Source organism: Epargyreus clarus, unplaced genomic scaffold, assembly GCF_041222505.1.
Source record: "Epargyreus clarus isolate Ecla_fem2 unplaced genomic scaffold, WU_Ecla_fem_2.2 ptg000010l, whole genome shotgun sequence".
Classification (NCBI taxonomy): Eukaryota; Metazoa; Arthropoda; class Insecta; order Lepidoptera; family Hesperiidae; genus Epargyreus; species Epargyreus clarus.
The window spans coordinates 7,352,317-7,373,148 of NW_027332218.1; the positions used below are offsets into that span (position 1 = coordinate 7,352,317).

Sequence of the window (20,832 nt, forward strand, 5' to 3'; positions counted from 1 at the left end):
TCCTACACTACAATGTTAAATGCGCCATCATTGGTCGTACAACCGACAACCCACATATAACGTAGTCCCATAGTCATCATAATGTATTATGTGATACCGGTTCAAATTTCAATTAATTATCTGTGATTTTATGCTTACTGTGTGTATACTATGTATGTGAATGTGAAAAAAAAACAGGATAGATAGAATAGGTCGTGATGTCGCATTATTTATTTCTGAACTATTTTATACTATTGAGTTAAAAATAATGAAATTAAACAATACAACAATGTCCGATTATTCATAATGTGCTAATGATAAAACATATTTCAATTTTCCGTGTACTATGTTTTAATTGTGACAGTTATGTGTTGACAAGTTCTGGTGCTCAAGTGTAAAGGAAAATAATGTTCATTTAGAACAATATGAGACTTAAAAATAATTTATAATGGCTGAAAAGGGGTTCGAGGAGGAACAGGATCAGCCGGCGTGGGATCTGCCGGGGCCATCTTCATTAGGAGCTATTCTGGATACAGCCTTCACATCGACAGCATCTGATAATCCGCCAAGAAATGGTATAATATTCTACAATCGTTACCCTTCCATATTTTATAATAATATTTAGTTTGTGTATTAATATGTAGGACAACATGCTCTTAATAGGTTTCGTATTTGTTTATTATTTTAGAATTTGCCAATGCGATTGTGTTTATATTAACAGTATTTGTGTAAATCAAGAACCCTGCCACTTTGTTTGAAAGCCAACCAATTAACCATGCCTTTTTGCTACATACTTCATAAAATAATGCTAAATTTTATAAGAATAAGGAGTGTAGCTTGTGGTTAGTAAAAAAAATATCAAGAGTAAGTTGAGTACTTTCAGAGACTACACCATGTATACTATAAAAACAAATCCTCTTTATAATAAATGAACTATAGATAAAATTTTCATGAATTAGATTCCTTGTAATTTAAAACTGACTGTAAATAATTAAGTTCTAACTTTTCTGTCACCTCATATATGTATATAATTCGAAATCAGTACATATTTTTATGTAAAAAATTCGAAACAATATAAAAAACATACCTTTTTATTTTAATAAAGTAAAAAATTAGCATGCAATCCACCTGTGGCATCTAGTATATGGTGGTATAAGCATTCAAGACAAATTCCTGTTTATAGATAACACTGGTCTGCAAAAAAAAAATTTTTCTTCTCCTCATTGTTTTCATGCATAGAAACAACATATTTGGTACTCTAAACATGGAATTTAATGCGACAAATAAATGCAGCAGATAGATTTCAAATATACTACCAATTTATTTCAAAAATAATATTATCAAAATAAAAACAATTATAACAGTAAAACAAGATTACAGTCTAAGCTTTACAGCGAAATATGTTCTTTTTACAGGCACAAGTTGTAGAAATATCAGTATGTTTGTCTCAATATGATAATATAATTCAAGCTATTTTGTAGAATTTTTCTTTTCATTGTTTCCATGGAAGTTTCTCGGCGAATCGACCAACAAAAATCAGCAAGAATTGCTGCTGACCATTTTCCATTGTAGCGTCTTTCAATACGTATAATATCCTGATAAAACCTTACAACATTCTTATCTGATACAGCACCGAGATTTTTCAGAGAGAAAGCTACTTGCGGGTCCAAAAAATGAATTTTGAGTGACATATTGCATACTAAAGCTTTATAAGCTGTCAGCTTTTGTATTACCTAGAAAATACTATACTACAAATACTCGTGTATACTACTTATAGCTAATACGACGTAGAATTACATTGAATAATAAAAAAAATTAAAAAGCCTAGATTATTTTGAGGAAATTACAATTACTGAAATTTAACCTAAAAAAATTACATACTGTCTTTACACAAATCTGTTTTTTTTCCTTAGAAGATGACTTCTTTGTTTTTTTTTCATGGATCAGTACGGCCTATTATTGGCAATCATTTTAATTTTTGTTTGAACATGATAACCCTCTATGTTCACAAGTTATAGCGATTTATGTATGATATTTTGGAAAATACTTAATTCATTTAAAAAAATCTAGACATGATAGAAAAAATCTGCCACCGGGAACCGATTCAGAGCATCAAAATCTTCTTATTTACGGCCTAATTTTTTAAAGGAGGATTTTTTTTTGCAGACCAGTGTAATTAAAAATACATATTGATTGTTGTTATTGCTTAGATATTGTATAAGAGTTCATAAATCATTATGTATTATTTCTTCTTTCAGAGGACACAGAATGCGAGCCTCTGTTTGCTGAGAGTGATGATGATGTAGAAATGTTATCTGCAACTTCCGAAGCGACTTCAACTGATAGAAGTGCACAAACACCAAAGAATGCCATCTCCTCGAATTCAGTTAATTCAACTTCACCTGCACAGTTCTTTGAAGTCAATTTGGCACCACTCGAACAACCGGGTACTTCACACACACCTGTGCCTGAGGAGTATCAGCCTCTACCGGATAGCTCCAGTTCCTTAGATTATGCCCTTGGAAGGAATAATCCAGATAGTACAGATGGTAACGGTCAGAGGCACCCAGATGTCAATATTCGTTACCAACCAAAACCACCCCTACCTATGCACGGAGGGTACTATTTTCCTAACTATCCCCACTACCCTCCACCTTTGAGACATGCTGGAGTCTTCGGAGTAACCCCTTTCCGGTTCGGAGAAGATAACTATTTACCACAACCTGTTAATTATGATCTCAGCAATAATCCAATGCAGGTTCAAAATGGCGGCATAACACGTATGTCATTTGAACTGCCGCCCGCTATTGGTGTTCCATATAACCCTATCACAACTATGAATGGGAGTACTACTAATAATTTAGAAAGACCTAGTCGCCGTTTAAACATATCACCTAGGAGAAGACAATCGCGAGAGAATGAAGGTAATTCAAACCTAATAGAAGTCAGTTCCGAAGAGGAAGACAATGGATCTACTACAGGAAAACGACAGCATGAGAGTTCTCCTGGCTCATCTAACTCAAATATGGATGTTTCAAGTAGCAGATCTCATTATAGTCATCCCGTTGGTAATTCTAGGGTAGGTATCAAAACAGAGCCTCGAGAGAATGGCGACGTTACTGCACAAAGGGACAGCAACTCTGAAGGTGGCGACACCATGCAACAAGAATATGGTTGTTCAAGGTTACCAAATACCTCAGGCATGCAGCAGGCCTCCACGACAACGGCAATGCCTCGCAACAGCACCTGCACACAAGTCAAACAAGAGACCACAGGCTCCAGTTGCACTAACTCCCATAACAACCCAACATTCAGAGCAACCCCACAGAGAAGCTGCATACATTCCCAAGGGGACCAAAATACTGATTGTAATTCCAGCCCAACTAATTATAGCTATCTTAATGCACCGCATCCTCACCACCATCACCACTACCACCACCACCCGAGAGTCAAGAGGTGGGCTGGACGGTCCACAACCAATGGCGAAAATGCTGGGGCGGGATCATCGAATTCTACACCAGCAAGTTCTCAAATAAAAGAAGAGCCTGGTGCTCAGCCATCTGTAATTAAAATTGAAGGTGATTCTTCACCGCAACGGCCTGAAAATCCTCAACAATCAACTTCTATGGCGCCTGTAAAAATCGAAGTATCGATACAGAGTAATGTGAAGACAGAACCCAGTAATAGCCAACAGATTTCTCAAGTGAATGCAGATGTAAGTAATATTTCTGTGAAATTGGAAGCTCGGCAAGGAAGGAAGTGTTGTGTCGTTAACGCTGAAGGAGACTGTCAGGTTAACCAGAGGCCTTCAGAACCACAGCCCGGTACGAGCTCAGGCTCACAGGCAGAAAATTATAATGCCATTAATATCATATACCAGGTAAAACTATACTATAACAGATATATCTAATTAGAGCTTCCATTTACATCCCTTTATTTTAATCAAAAATTAGCAAATGATTACTTGATAATGTTTTTTCCTTGTTTACAATTTCTTTTCAGCATTTAACATGGTTTTCAATATTTCGTTTTCATAGAAACAATAGCAACTTGACATTTATAATCTAAATTGACTCATACAAGAACCAAAATACATATATTCCGAAAGAACAAAACATATTTCGAATCATTTATTTAAAAAATACAGCCAAAAATATTTTAATGATATGCTATATTGTTTGTATTAAAAATTTGGCGGTAACTTAGCCAACGTAGCATAATATTATGTGGGTATTAATCTTGTAAACAAATTATTATGTTTTATACTAATATAATGTAGAATATTTTCAAATTGTTTTGCAATTCTGTTTCAGTCTGACTCCCAAACGCAAACGGAGGGCAGCTTGCTGTCCGCGCCAGATCTGCAGCTGGACTGGGTGTCTGACAGTTCTGATGATGATGTTCAGGTGCTAGGGGAAGAACAGAACACTGTAAGTTTTATATCTATACTAATATTATAAAGAGGAAAACTTTGTTTGTTTGATTGTAATGAATAGGCTCAAAAACTACTGGACCAATTTTAAAAATTCTTTCACCATTCGAAAGCTACATTGTCCACGAGTAACATAGGCTATATTTTATTTGAAATATATTTGATAAATAGATTTTGAGGCGGTACAAAGTTTGCCGGGTCAGCTATTTATCTATTGATCCGTAATAGGTAGAGTTAAAATTTTCACAATGCATTTACTGCAATGGCTGCTATGATAACAAATGCTAAAAATAAAAATAAAAAGTTGCCGTTACAGAACCCTCCGTTTGCGAGTTCGAATTGCACTTGGCCGATTATTTCTTGGCTATTCATGTGCCGTCTTTCCATTGCACCTATAAAAGGTGACCGTAGCGCGAAACAGTCCATGTATAACGCGTTATTTATTAATTCATCATCATCAACCCATTACTGTCCCACTGCTGGGCACGGGTCTCCTCTCATAATGAGAAGGATTAGGCCATAGTCCACCGCGCTGGCCAAGTGCGTATTGGTAGACTTCACATACCTTTGAGATTTTTTTGTTTTTATTCATAACTCGTTTTTGCCCGCGGCTTCGCCCGCGTCAAAAGAAAATAATATAACATACTAACATACATAAAACTGAAAATCCGTACCTTCAACTTTGCTAAAGATCATCACTTGATCAAATGCATAGTTTACGATTCAATCCTTAATAATATCGATTAAAATAATCGATTTTTTGGATCCAAAAGATCGATTCTCCGATTAATCGATCTTAGATCGTCATCCCTGGTTCCCGAGGGCTTTCCAGGATAAAAACTATCCTATGTCCTTTCTCGGGTCTCAGACTATCTTTGTACAAAATTTCATTTAAATCGGTTCAGTGGTTTGGACGTGAAGAAGAGACAACCAGACAGACAGACAGACAGACAAACAGCATAGTTACTTTCGGATTTATAATATTAGTAAGGATAAGGATTCTAACAATATTATCCCATCATTGTTAACAGCGGGTAGTGATAGACCTGACAACGGCGTCGCCGGAGCGCGCGCCCCCCACCACAACGAACGCGGCGACGGAGACCGCGCCGCCGCCCGACAACCGCCCACATCGCTATCACGAGCCGCAGCAGGCCACCAACCAGCCCTTCAACCCCATGCTCAGGACTAGGTACTGTATACTTTATAATACAGGAGTAGCAGACGAGCATGCAGTCCACCTGATGGTAAGTGGCTACTGCCGCCCATGAACATCTGTAATCAACACCATTTAGGATTAGACATTCCTAATGCCGTCGTCAGGTCGTGATAGTCCTGACGACGGCGTCGACTAGGTATTTATTTATTTATTTACAAGTTCTTGTACACGGAAAATAATAATAGCAAACATTATAGCAAACATTATATATATGATTTTAGACTAAAATAATCGCGGAATTGACACATTTTATTATGTAACGTGTACTCACGATATGCGATTATACATTACACAGGACTGTTTATTTCAAAATGAAACCTCTTCCAGTGTCCTGAGATAGAAATGCGCATACGAAAGCAAATTCATCGTGCAAAAACTAAAATAAAGTCTAAACTATTTTTATTTAATGATAAATATATAAATATGTATGATACATGTATATAAATTTTAAGTCATGTAGGTATGTTACAATTAATATCAAAATAATGCAAATTCAAATATTAGTGCCATCTGCTGTGTACAGGAAAATACACTGTCACTAATTTGTATGTGTCTAATTTGTGGTTTCCAACAAAATATAGTGTCTATGCCTTACCATTATGCATGTTTCTTAAGGTATTGTTAGATAAAGGTAGGAGCTTTTTTTAATAAAAACTAAAGATGGCAAGTTATCAGACGAAGTCTTCTATTATTTATGATCTATGTACATATGGCCCCAATGATTACTAGGCTATTAAAGTAATGACAAGCTACATTGCGCTGAATGACTAATTAATAATTGTCTAAATCTTACTATTTGAGTGCTGGAAATCCCTTAGCCATCGCTCAAACATTTAATAAAAACATAGTTAACATACTTTTTTAGTAACTAATCTAAAATAAAAACAAATGTACGTAAGCAATCAGAAATTGTTTAGCGCAACTACTAACAAATAATTCAATTGGCCAGGGTCCGTTGCGTGATGGCGTGCCGCGGCTGCTGCTGCGGGCCGCACCCGGCGCACGCGCACACGCACGCGCACAACCACGCGCACGGCCACACGCACGCGCACGGCCACACGCACGCGCACGCGCACGGCCACACACACCCGCCCGCCTCGCACTGCCTGCAGCCCGCGCACGTCACGCCGCCCGACGCGCACGGTCAGTATGCGATACGCGCTGGCGTTTACGACCTCTCGGAGCGGACAGCGAGCACGCCGCCCGACGCGCACGGTTAGTATGCAACCTGTACTTAACTTTACGTCTTGAAACCTATGCTAATTTTAAATGTATGTAGGGCTGCATTTGGGGAATACCAGGCGGGGCTTCCGATCCGGGGCCACCACAAGAACAAGGTCCATAATAGAAATAAAAAAAATGTCTATGAAATATTGCAAACACTACTAATTATACAATACGTGTAGGTTACACTTTTTGTGATATCAAGAAACTATAATAAATGTAAAAGTACATATCCTTGCATATAAAATATATTTTACAAATTTTATCAATTTCTCCAAATCCAACCCTGGCTGTGCTCCTCTTCCTATATCAGGATAGTTGTATCATATGTATAATATAGTTGTTTACATACAGCGCTTATCTAGTGAATAACCTTGCTATATCATAGATGAAATAACCAAATAAACTCTAATTTTTAATTTGTATTTTTTAGTTTAAAAATATTTATTTAGTCATGTGCAGATTACACAGAAAGAAGAGCGCAGATTTTTAGCCAAATTTAATAGGAGAATAACTTCTTTGGCAGATATTAATACCATAAAGTCTACTGAATAATACGGAATACGAAAGAATACGGAGTCTATTTGGTTATTTCGTCTACGCTCAACAGAGAATTTTTACACGTAGGACTAGGAAAAATATCATGAAAACTAGGGATGTTATGGAATTGAAAATTATGAAATTTCACATTTGAATATTGAAACGGATTTATTGAAATAGATATAACGGTTTTGGATATGGAATTTTCGGATCATCCGATACTACCGGATTATTTTACTGATAATTTTAAGGAATTATAATGTGAATAAAATACATATAAGTAATGACTTGATTATATTCGTACAGTAATAAAACAGCATCGGATTGTTTTAGCGAAAACTTTTCATAATACTTTTTCATTTATCTTCGCCCTTATCCAAAATTATTGAAAACTTATATCGGAATCGATCACAGTGGGCATGATGACAGTATTAAAAAATCAAAGAATAAATGATTTAATCAAAAACATTGTTTTAAGCATTCTCAAAAATGACCTAGTTTTAATAACAACTAAACAATAAAATAAAAGTATAAAATACTGCAATCGGCCATCTTGTCTGAAACACTAATCGGGGCGAAATGAAGTCATTTTTTTGGCGTGTCACCGTATTGCTTGAACTTTTCTATGGGATATCCAAACGTGACGTCACATGCGGACGCCATGACAACCGTGAGCGTCTTCGCGTTTAATTCAAAATTTGTTTTAAAAATGCTAATATTTTCGTTAATACTGAATCTACCGCCAAAATAATACGATTTTTAGAATCAGTAGACATGTACCTACATTATAGAAGGGGATTTCAAAATTTGTCATCATGCCCATTTCGAATAACATATAGTTTCGATTATTTTACGGAGCTCCATAGCATCCCCGGTGTAACTAACCCGCGGTATATGTGGTTGCGTGCTCACGTGAATGTTGTCCGCCGGCGCAGTGGGCGAGTGCGAAGCGCCCGGCTACATGCACGTACCGCCCGCGCACCCCCCGTTCATCCCCATCCCCTCCACGCCGCCGGACGCGCATGGTGAGTTGGATAAATATATTTTATTATTTATATTGGTAAATGTTTTATTGAAAGGTGGTAGAACCCTCTATGGTTCGACTCCGACGGCACAGCCGCCTCACCTATTTCTACCTAATAACAGCAGTGCTAGGCGCTGCTGTGTTCCGTTTTGAAGGGTGTGGTAAGGGAGACATACTTTTCCGAGGCGTTCCAGCTTAGTCCTCACGGGTAACGGAGCATCTGTGGCCGACCTCAGGTAGGTATATCTTATTCTATCTGGGGTTGATTACAGATGTCCATGGGCGGCAGTAGCCACTTACCCTCAGGAGGACTGCATGCTCGTCTGCTATTAGTATATCATAAAAAAGAAAAAAAATCGGATCATTTGAGTTCATATGCATGGCGCATGAATTTAGAGAGATTGTAATCTTAACATTATACATCACCACCTTGTTTTATCATACTCTTCAAACCAAAATACACGTGCTCATAATTTCTACAAGACAAAAATATGTATGTCGGTTGTAACGTCGCCCTCAAACAAAATAAATTATCGTATACATAGACATACCTTAAACACATTGATAAATAAATTGGCATGAACATGGATTGTCAGTACTTGTAAGTAAAATTTGTTTGTTTCAGTCATTGATTAGTAAAGATTACTCACTCCTAACAAGAAAATGTAACCAGTATTGACAATTGAAATTGTCACTGTCATGTATTTTCGTGTTTGAAAAATATTAAAAACAATGTAGTTACAATTTAGAGCATTTACGAATGAAACGATATTTCTCCGCACTTTTTCTTCGATTTCGTGTTTTTGCACCACTTAACTGCGCATGTCAACATTGTTCCGCGTAAATTTCACCATGACAGCCATTAAATGTCTGACAGACTGTCAGCCGTTCAAGCCATTTAATGGCTTCCTTCAATTACAAGGCGGTGAGATATCTATACATGTCTATGGTTTCAGTGAGTTGGAGACGACGTGACGCGGTGCCCATCGCGCCGCCGCCCTACCTTGTACACGAGCGACTGTGGCGGCGACAACAGCATATGCTTGTGAGTTTGTTATTTTAATTTAACAAAAATGTATTTTCACAAAACAAATTGGAATTTTGTACAAAAAGGTAACATGGCTTTGAATATGGTTTATCATCTGTAGGTTGAAGAACCAGACTTTATCATTTTTAGCGTTAACAAAATGCGTTTTTTATTTTTAAATCATATTATTTTCCATTTTTGTCTACAATGAAGTTTATTATACCGTGCGAAGTGCATTTTCAAACAGTTACAATAACTTATATACAATTAGAATAGCATAATTTGGTCTTCCATTATTTGGTCGCCCTTTTGGCATCGCAAGATTGAACCAATGACAACCTGAAAAACTATTAATATAAATGTTTAAAACGTCAATAACTCTGGCTCGTATAGAAGGATCAACCAATTTATCACAGATTCAAATGGTTGTCGTTGCCATTATATATTTACTGTACCACTCAGTTCAAACTTTTTTTTCGTTCACGAGGGTGAAACCTTCAAAAGGTACCCGATGCCGTGAGAACGACACAGGGTTACGTGGGGTCTTAATGCACTATAACCCCCCCTGGTGGCCGTCCTCGGCGCTGCGTAAAGGAATCCGGGATCTCCAAAGGAACGCAACCGGAGTCCTCTTAGCGCGTTGCCCCGTCGGGCTCCGCCCAGGTAGCTTGGCGCTCGTCACACCGTCTGGTGCATACCATGATATGCGACCACACATACCGCCATCCTTTCCGGGGTCGTTGGCCGGGCGGTTCGAGCTCCCACTCTTGCCACCCGCGACCCCGGAAGCCCCCTTTTAGTCACTTCTGTCGACAGGCAGGGGATACCGTAGCCCTATTATTTGTGCATGAACTACAGGGACAACTCAGTTCAAACCTATAGCCCAAACTTAGCACAACTTTTACTAACTAGTGAAATAACCTTGTGAAAAAGGTATAACTTCTAAATGCGAGTTGTAGGGTGTTTCCTTTTATTGTGGTATTTGTCTGTTCAGGAGGTGCAGCGGCGCAGCATGATGAGCGAGCTGAGCTGCGGGCTGCCCGCCGCGCTGCCGGCCTTCGCGCCGCACCTGCCGCCGCACATGCCGCCGCGCGCCAACGTCTTCGTACGTACACACACGCACAGACACACACACACAGGCTTGCACGCTCTCACACACACACACACACAGGCTTACACACTCACACACATACTCAGAAACGGCACACACGCAGACAAATACAGACTTACACACATACTCATACGCTCGGACTCGGCACACACGCAACACACACAGGTTTGTACACGCACACATACTCGGAAACGGCACACACGCACACATACACACGTGCAAAGACAAATACACGCATACCCACAAAGAGATAGCTCACATACTTTGCAGACACACGGGGACAGAAAATCTCAGACACAAACCTGAAATATTCACATAAACAAAAGGTTATAATCCTTATATTAAGTTTTACTGTTAGAAAAATCGGTCTCCCTACTAGAACATTGTTAGTGACATATGTAACTGCTATTTTGCTATAATTTACTAACATTTTAAACAAACTAGTTGGAAGATAAATTGCATGTATAGTGACTTAACTACATGATTCTAATTATTTTGAAACCACAATGCGACGAAAGGGGTAACTGACTTGTATTTTTTATATGATAAATAATTAATTGATTACTTTCATTTATTTCAGTACCCTGATGATATTGAACAACGTGATATGCAAGGGCATATGTTAATGTAAGTGACCCTATGCTTTAATTAAAAAACTACTTTCCGACCTAAACTTTTGCTTCGGCCAGCAATAGGCCTTCCGTCGGACACAAATTATATCGAATGTTTCTTATTTTAAAATTAATAATTATTTTTCAGGGAAGGACAGCACATTCACCACCATATGCATCACTACTTGCAAATGCATCCGTCACACCTGCATATCTCTATTCAACCGTCGCTTCAACCATCCCTTATGGTGCGTATATAATTAGATAAAGACTTATACAGGGTGAATTTTTAAAACGGGCCTTCAGGGCCAAATCCGAAACTATAAGGATTAGCGAAAAATGCTGAGAGGAGTTACGAGGCCGATTTTGATAAAAACTAAAACTGCATCATTAGTTTTTTAAAATATCTTTTTCCCTAGCCGGGAATCGAAAGAGTTCATTTTAAAAAAAAATACACCCTCTATATTATTCCACCATCTGATAGTGTCGCTTATAAGGATCAAATTCTGGGAAGTAATGTTATGTGACAAATTAAAGGAAAAGGAAAATTTTGAAGAAAATACATATTTTTCCATACATTGCCATACTAATCCTTAAGGATTATACATAACAAATGATTTATGTGTAATTCTTTAGAAACATACGTAAGTCATACCATTGAAGAATTTGTTGGTTGATCAACTAATTATTCGATGTTATAACCGTGACATACAGCTTAGTATGAGAAAGTAATAGTTTGGCAAGTAAATTACCGCCGTTTTTAGGATTTATTTTTTAATAAAAATAGATAAGTGATTAAATAGTAAATTGTTATTGTTTGTTGTTTATAACTACGTTTCAACAGTAAATATAATTTTCTATATCTCTTTGTTTAGTTATCACTCGGATTTGACTCGAAAAAGACATTCTCGCAAATTGTCAATTTTACATCTGTATTAAACGAAACTCGGCCCATAACAAGTTAAATCTGTTATAATGGTCCTAAAAGTAACCTTAACTAAGTCGGACATAAAAATATAAATTCTTGAAGAACAAAACGTCCATTTCGAATGATTTGAAACATTGAGCCAAAAAATTGTTAATACGCGAAATGTTTAAATTGATGAATGGCGGGAACTTAACTGCCAAATTAGTATAAAAAAATATGTATTTTCTTAAAATTGAGGCTTTTCCTTTAGTTTGTCATTTATCATTACTTCCCAGATTTTGATCCTTATAAGCAACACTATCAGATAATGGAATAATATAGAGGGTGTATTTTTTTCAAAATGAACTCGTTTGATTCCCGGCTAGGGAAAAAGTTATTTTAAAAAAGTAATGATGCAGTCTTAGTTTTTATTAAAATCGGCCTCGTATCTCCTTTCAGCATTTTTCGCTAATCCTTATAGTTTCGGATTTGGCCCTGAAGGCCCGTTTTAAAAATTCACCCTGTATAGTAACATATGTATTTTTTGGTAATATAAAACATAAATAAATATATGAACAAGTATAAGGAAAATAGTCAACCTAACGTTTGCATATTCTATATGCTTCATACTTTTGATTGCTATGGAATTTGTCTAATAATTTAATTAATTAATTTAAAGTAACAACAAAAAAACAAAAATGAATTATTTTTAAATATATTTTTAAATTAATTTAAAGTATTAATCATATTTTTAATCATATTGGAGTGAAATTTTTTAGTCAACCCATTTGCAATATGTATTTTTACAAATTTGATATAAAAAACGTTTGTTGTAAAAAAAACTACTTGGTATAAAAAAATTAATGTGTGCGTCTATTTGCGCAGAGTCCCCGCGGTGCGGGCGGCGGTCTGGCGGCCGTGGGGCACATGGCGGCGATGGTGCGCGCGGCGGAGGCGGCGCGCCGGGCCGCCACGCGCGGCGCCTCGCGCGCGGTCATCGAGCGCAACACCTACCGCCACGCGTACGCTCGCCCCGCGCCGCACCACCAGGACGAGAAATGCACCATCTGTCTATCTATCTTCGAGGTGGACTCGGATTGCAGGTAACTGATGTTCTTCATCGTCAACTCATAACTGTCGCGTAAGTCACCGAGAAAGATTAGGCCATAATCCATGGTCTAACCACTAATGCTTGTCAGCCATTTTATCCATGCTGGTCAAGTGTGAGTAAGTAGACTTCGAGCACCATTGAGAGCCTTTTTTAAACTCAAGACGTGTCTGTTTCGTCACGAAGATTTTTTTCTGTTATAGCAAATGGTAATTTTCATTTCATACATGACTTTGAAATTTAGACATGCGTACCTAGGATTTTAGTCTCGGACCAATAATCTAGAAGTCGATTTTCATCTAAAAACACAATTATAAAAACACTTATCGTCATTGTAAAAGTTGATAATTATATGATACAATGTTACATGAGAGTAAATTGTAAATTTAAATTTACAGACGATTGCCGTGCATGCACCTATTTCACATGGAGTGTGTTGACCAGTGGCTCAGCACAAACAAACACTGCCCCATATGTCGAGTTGACATTGAAACTCATCTCAACAAGGATGCTACATTTTAATACAGGTACATATAAAATTATCTTTGTTATGCAGGCAATAGAAAATATATATTTTCAACTTTTAGAGTAGCTTATGGCTAGTCTTTTTGGTACAAACTTTTTTACTAGCATTATAAATATATTCAGTAACATTTAGCATACTTTCTTCAGACAGTAAAATAAGAGATTAGTGATAAAAAAATGAACCTTTAGTCTGCTGCTTTTACGTTAATAATTATGGATTGGTCATTAAATTAAATAAAAAACACACATTTACTGTTCTTACTATCTAATATATTACTGCATATTTACATTAAATTTATAAAGTCTATTAACTCTTTGAAATTGTGCATTAGAAATTTGACTAGTATGAATATTAATGACTTAAGGAGGTTGCAGCTTCGTTTTGTAAACTTTTTCACTTTGGTCTTTTTTCAGTTTCTCCTCGAGGTGTGGCGAACTGACGATGGCTTGCTGTTGGATCTCCAAACTCTCCTGCTGGAGAATGTGGGTCAACTGTTTTTGAGTGTTGCAAGTCCTGTAAATAAAATACTGCCATCATTTACGTAGTATGTGTATGATCAATATGATATGTATTATTTTGCCTAACTATGAATTTTATTTAATCTCTATTACAATGTTAAGGTGTCTATTGTTGTATAATATTTAGTTGAGTAAAACATTTGTTATTTTCATCACATTTGGCTTAATTTAAGAACATATTACACTTTATTAAAGATTTTTATATAACTGTATAAGGTTTTACTTTTACAAACCTGCATGCATGGTCTATCCTCTCACAGATGGCGTCCGATGCTGCAATGTTGCCAGATAAGTATGATATCTCTGCTGCTACGGTTGCTAATTTCTCTGCATAATCCATGTAACCTATTAATCAGTAAATATAACAAATATTAAAATATGCCAGAATAGTAAATTATATGAGAATCGAGTCTACTCTATCATTTTTTTACCATTATTGAGCAGGTTCTCTTCATTATGAGGGAGATCCACAGCATACTCAAGATCAGATTTGTGGTTTGAAAGTATACCTTAATGACGAAGTCACAATAGATGTGTTATCATGGGCACTCTGTGCTTAAGCCCTATGATATTATGTGTAATTAAGTATTATATACCTAACTAAACAGTATTCACATCTGGTTCAGTAATTTAGAAAACATATTTTCGGTGAGAATTGTTTCCCAATTTAAATCTATTTCTTATGTGATTTGAGAATTTTTTCCCTATAGATATGATACTCGAATCTATGATGGCATGTATGTTATTAAATGAAACAGTGGAACTTACTAAGAAGAGTCCTCAAATTGTGGTTGAGATCGCACAATGAGCCACGGATAGCGACTAACTCGTCCCAGTGTTGAGGTGGTGTCCCTTCACCCCATTCTAAAGCTTGCCTTATCAGACATATCTCTCTTGATAAGGCATTTCTTAACCTAAAATAAAAATATGAAATTTAGTAATTGAAGACAAATTATTAATACAATAATATAAAAATTGCAGATAATAATATAAAAATCAAATTACGCAGTACCTTTCGCTGGTATCTTGAATGGCTACAAGGGTGACAGTAAGGAGCTGCGTTGCTGCATTAACGTTTACAGTTGTCGCTTGCCGAATCAAGAAGTCGTGTTCTAAGGTTTCTTCATCCCAGGGCAATCGCATATCAACTCCCTCACAAAATACCGCAGTAGCAATTCCGAAGGTGATGGGCACAACATTACGAGTTTTCGCGACAAATGTACGTCTATTTAATGCCAGAGCTGATTTTAACACACCAAATAATCTGTTTCTAAACATTGTTCACGAAAGAATTAACGGATTTTGAATTTGTTTCCAGAATATTGGTTAATTCATTTTTGACTCGGCCCGGTCAGTCGGCCAAGTGTCAGTGTCAGATGAAATTAAAAAAATTAAAAAAGACAGGATGACAGTAGAAATGTCATAATCACTGATGACATTTATATAGGAAAGATGCACACAATTTACATCGATAACATACCTTACTTATGAAATTAAAATACTTAATTTTTTTATATTACTATTCCCGTTTGTACCTATATAAAAATAACAAGCTAATATAGGAAAGAAAACTTTTTGCGTTTGTGTAATGCACAACCATGAAGTTATAGGTAAATATGGAGAACACACTTCGAATACCTACTTGAAGCAAAACCTATGTATCACCATCTCGCTCTCTGTGGGCAGACTTTCTAGGAGATTTAAAGAAGAAGATAGCAATACTATAGTCCACACTAGAAAGAGAGGTCGGCCCACAGAAAGCGGGATGGAGATACGTAGGTATTTGCCTCAAGATTTTGTTCTAAGTCTGGCCTCCATATTTATCTATAACTTCATGTGCACAACAGCCCTTTCATAGACAACATTCACACTTCCGTCCGCCAACGATGGCCCTACCTCGTAAACGACTATGTATTTTATTTTCACTATAAGATTTCTCCTCTTAAACATACAAAAGGTATTCTATTTTATATACAGATTGAATCTTTATATAAGTACTCTACAATTTTTCTACGATCGACCTTTCTAAAAAAACTCATTGCGAATAGGAAAACGTAAGGTATGAATTCGCATCAAAGAGGAATACTGTACACATAGATTAGTAAAGATACTTCGCCGCCTTGAAATTGAATGAAGCCACAAATGGCTTATTATCGTAAGTTCTTTTTTTGAATGCTTGACAAATAAAAACATTTTTAGAGAAAATTTACGAATAAATAACTAATACTGCGTAATTTACATGAATTTACATAATAAATAAATAATTATTTCAAATATTTTAGGTATATTTTAGCACGGAGACGTGGCAAAACTTTTTTACGCAACTATTTCAATTCTCAAAACTGGGTACATTTTCTAGTTAGGAGCGAGTAATCTTTACTAATCTATGACTGTACATGGTTCGCATGCATAGAAAAAGCAGGTAGGCCATCTATGAAAGTTTATTAAATAGCATTTTGTAACAAAAAATCCAACATTCTTGTTTAGTTATTAACCTTTTCCTTATTATTTTTTTGTTTGTGTAATTATCTATTTTGTACAACTTCGAATGAATGAGAGTAGTCACGCACTTGAGTCGTAGATAAATGTACGTTGAAGTTAAGTGAAGCTGTACTTCGATCTGCTGCAGCAATTAATTTTGTAGAATCGAAGTCTAAACTATATATAGGCGAAGGCGTTTTCTGTGTGAAATATATCTGAAAAAATATTAAATTTCTTAGTTTAAATCAAACTTAAATTGTTCAATAATAATGTAGAAAATACTAAGGGTACCGAGATTAACATATTATTACTATTTTTTTACATGAATCACATACAAAGAATCAAAATATGACTTCATTCTTTGATCCATTAAATCTGGTCCTTCAAACCGATATAGTCATTAGAAATTATTCACAAATATTTTTTAAATACCAAATTAAATTGACTGTCCAGAAATACAATAAGTTTCGCATATATACCTGCACATGATTCTTAAACCTTGAATCGTAAAGAACACATCGCGAGTATTCAGACGACCCCACTACGATTGCATGATCTCCATCAGATTTTACGCAATATAACGATGACTGGAATGGGTCTGTTGTTTCATAAACCTGCAAACCAATACATATCAAAATATTTTTGTTAGTATCAAGAATATAATTACTTTCGCTGTTAAAGGATCATTCATATCTCGATGAAACTTAATTTAAAAAACTGGTTGCGTGTTAGAATGGCGTAATCACTTATATAAGTACGTCCTTCTTTGATGTAATCAATATTTTTATTTATTACAAGAAAATCTGATTAAACGATCAATATACGAAAGTAAATACTACAAATAAATTATGTTTTACATAGGCGCTTGCAACTTTATCCCACGCTAAAAATACTCAGATATTTTTTCCCAAATGCGCCAAAATAAGCATATCTTAAAAAAGACCATATAATTCCCTATGAAACATACAACACTATTTGTCCGGACATCAATAAGCTGCAGTGTTCCGAAGTGCGTTACAAACGCGATGGTGTTCTCATTGTGCCATTGAATATCGCGTATCACTTGTCTTGCATTTCTCGTGTCGTCTGCTTTTGTCAGGAGATAGCAACTGAAAAAAATTGATACAACATTTATGAGACTAAGAAATGAAAAAAAAAATAAGATAGATTCCGTATGTGATATATTTCTGTATAGTTCATTCTGAAGTGGCAACAGTAGCGCATGTACAATTGTACAGGAATAGCGGTTGCAGACAGGCCATGAATTCAATGCTTGATTCTTCAATCTTCCTTACAGGGCTGGAAAATCTTTTCCAGCCTCAGCAATATTGACAAGACTAACATTTATTACTTTTAATGAATGTTTTTTGCTATTTATAATATGAAATAAATTAGTTCTAAGATAAAAAGGGCGGCGCTAAAAGCAAAATTAAATTTATTAGCTAAATGAGACTTAGCAAACAAAATCATAATATTTTCTTCACGTCTGTAGAAATCTATATACGAAAAATAAAATTACGTACGTAGTGATGTCTAGCAAAAGAGGCTTACTATTTCTGTTGAGGCCTATTGCCAACTTATCTTGTGACTCGTTAACCGCAAGGCATCTTAAGCCCATACTAACAGGGTGTGAAGCATCTGTGTTACCTGGAAAATATAAAAACATATTCTTATGTACTTAAAAAAACATCATCATCAACCCATTACTGACCCACTGCTGGGCACGGGTCTCCTCTCGTAATAAGAAGGAATAGGCCATAGTCCACCACGCTGGCCAAGTGCGTATTGGTGGTAGACTTCACATACCTTTGAGATTTTTATTTTTTTTATAAACCTTTTAGGTATGCAGGTTTCCTCACGATCTTTTCCTTCACTGTTTAGCAAGTGATATTTAATTTCTAAAAAAACATCAACAACCTTAAAAATAAATTTTATTTTAAATAGCTGGAGCTATTTAAAATAAAATTTATTTTATGTTTCTTTTGAGATGTGTATGTTCTATGGAAGTAAAAAATCATGCACTATCATACATACTATGACATCAAAAAACTTTCAAAATATCTCAGACCTAATAATTCTGAATTTTGACTAAATACTTTTGTTTGTTATACAATTAATGGACTTTATGTGATTTTATTATTAAAAAATAAATATAATAAGCTCATATTATTAAATCAATTCAACTTACAATCGAATATATGGTGCTCCAGTTGAGGCATTGGATCCTGATCATTCTCTCTCCATTTCCAATACCACAGAGACAGTTCTGAAGTGTAACCTGATGATGTTATAACACAAGGATTGCTTTTACTACTAATAAATTCTACCGCCGAGACTTCCACCTCACCATTGTGGTGACAGTTTCTTATATGGTAAAGGAGATTTGGTTTCCTGTTGGCAGTGTAAGTATATATTGCTGAGCTTCCATCCCTGCAAAATTTATAATGATTATGAATAAAATTATTTTACTAATGTTGCTTGTGATCTATTTCTGCCCATAACTAAGATCTTGGTTTATGCCCATTATCAATCTTTGGTAAGCAAAACATTGGATAGATTGATCATGGGCAAAACATTGGATAAATTGATCATGGGCAAAATATTGGATAGATTGATCATGGGCAAAAACATTGGATAGATTGATCATGGATAAATCATTGGACAGATTGATTAGTAATGGGTATTGATAAACTTCACCATTTTCCTTCAATGTCAATGATTTGGAGATTGTTTGAGTTTAGTTTTATAAAATGATTTTTGAAATTATTGAATGAATTTAATTTTAATTTATCATATTTAAATATATAACATAAACATTCATATTGCATAATATCTGTAACTCAAATAAGGCAGGTCTGTCTATTACAAAGCTACCTTTATTACCTTGGCATTTTAGTTACTTATATGGCATTTCAAAATAACAACTTTTAAAACCAGTTATACCTGTTTCCGCAAACAATGACATTGTCTTTAACGATAAATCTTGATATGTCATTAGTGCGCACATCATTTCTCATCACCTTAGGTACTTCTATATTCCAGAGAGGTTGCCTACAATTTGGGAAGCCTTTTTTGTCCATCAGGTAACACTTGAGGTTGGACCGAAAAGACAAGAATAGAGCTTCTGAGTTGTGCAACTTAAGCCACGGCATGTAGTTGGCATGATGTTGAACTATTAACTGAAATTATAAGAAAAGTGTGTGAGTACTTATGTATGCGTGTAAGAAGTCTTCATTGGCTTAATTAACATTTTTTTTGTTATCAAACTAATTTTAAGTAAGCAATAAATCAGTAGACAAAAGATGATATTATGATTAAATTACATATTACCCACTCTGATTTGTTTTTCAAAAATGTGCCATTTGCCAAGATGTATAATTTCAAAAAACGTGGAAGACTACAAGTAATAAATCTAAGTAAGTAATCTATAAGTAAAAAATACATGTATGAAGAAACAAAGTTTAAGACATTACCTTATTCCTATAAATTCCTTTACACCAGTTGTTCGATAATCTACATTGATTGTAGTATGAGAGAGGCTGCAAGTTTCTACAAAATAATAATACATTTTTCATTTATAAAATAGTAACTGAACAGATTTTACATTTTAAATTCTTGAGTATAATGTAATATGTTACTTTAGTTGTACAATGTATAGTTTCCAATACGAACTTTAAGTATTTACTCACCTTTTAGAAATTACATTAAAAACCAATTTGTTTCTGAATACCCATTTCCAGATAGCACTTTCATTGATAATCAAATCTCTTAACGTTTTACATGTTATCATAAGATTTCGTAAGTCCTGTGGTCGTAGTTTCTTGATTATATTTATTAAAACATCATAAGGCAGACATAGTAATGAATATTCGATCATGTCATGAAATAATTATATTTTGTTATATTGATGTTTATTGAATTGAATACACCATTGATTTGGCTTGATTTGACAATTGTCATTTATCAGCTGTTCTCCTATTGTCACTTATTCCATCACAGATTATTATAATGTTCTACAAACAGTTTAAAATCTTTACTTTTAAGATCGATACCCAATATTCCTTAAGTTAAATTAAACAATGCGGATAACTGTATTATAATGATTATCTAACTCAATATTTATTT

At 35.4% G+C, this 20,832-nt stretch overlaps 3 protein-coding genes across 6 annotated transcripts; 1 reads left to right on the forward strand and 2 right to left on the reverse strand.

Annotated features, from left to right (window-relative positions):
* Positions 1–141: 141 nt before the first annotated feature.
* Positions 142–14,435, forward strand: LOC140745439 (uncharacterized). Of its 4 annotated transcripts, XM_073077299.1 has the most exons (13): positions 143–554; positions 2,238–3,859; positions 4,293–4,409; positions 5,443–5,603; positions 6,580–6,845; positions 8,330–8,419; positions 9,375–9,463; positions 10,440–10,550; positions 11,137–11,183; positions 11,316–11,415; positions 12,960–13,177; positions 13,581–13,709; positions 14,122–14,435. In XM_073077299.1, exons 1-12 carry the CDS (start codon positions 428–430, stop codon positions 13,702–13,704), a joined length of 3,072 nt encoding a protein of 1,023 aa, XP_072933400.1. In that variant the 5' UTR covers positions 143–427; the 3' UTR covers positions 13,705–13,709; positions 14,122–14,435. The 4 variants fall into 4 exon arrangements, with proteins under 4 accessions (XP_072933399.1, XP_072933400.1, XP_072933397.1 ...); XM_073077298.1 differs by lacking the exons at positions 13,581–13,709; positions 14,122–14,435 and having other exon boundaries at positions 142–554; positions 2,238–3,694; positions 12,960–13,207; XM_073077296.1 differs by lacking the exons at positions 13,581–13,709; positions 14,122–14,435 and having other exon boundaries at positions 6,580–6,773; positions 12,960–13,207.
* LOC140745440 (uncharacterized) lies at positions 13,956–15,612 on the reverse strand. The gene is made up of 4 exons (XM_073077300.1): positions 15,239–15,612; positions 14,995–15,140; positions 14,460–14,571; positions 13,956–14,221 (listed from the first exon to the last, which is right to left on the reverse strand). The coding sequence occupies exons 1-4, from the start codon at positions 15,502–15,504 to the stop codon at positions 14,068–14,070; spliced, it is 678 nt and encodes a 225-aa protein (XP_072933401.1). The 5' UTR covers positions 15,505–15,612; the 3' UTR covers positions 13,956–14,067.
* Positions 15,613–16,683: 1,071 nt separating this feature from the next.
* Positions 16,684–20,690, reverse strand: LOC140745442 (F-box/WD repeat-containing protein 4). Its single transcript, XM_073077301.1, has 8 exons — positions 20,397–20,690; positions 20,181–20,256; positions 19,651–19,886; positions 18,896–19,137; positions 18,231–18,354; positions 17,675–17,816; positions 17,187–17,321; positions 16,684–16,922 (listed from the first exon to the last, which is right to left on the reverse strand). Exons 1-8 carry the CDS (start codon positions 20,582–20,584, stop codon positions 16,752–16,754), a joined length of 1,314 nt encoding a protein of 437 aa, XP_072933402.1. The 5' UTR covers positions 20,585–20,690; the 3' UTR covers positions 16,684–16,751.
* Between the last annotated feature and the right edge of the window lie 142 nt (positions 20,691–20,832).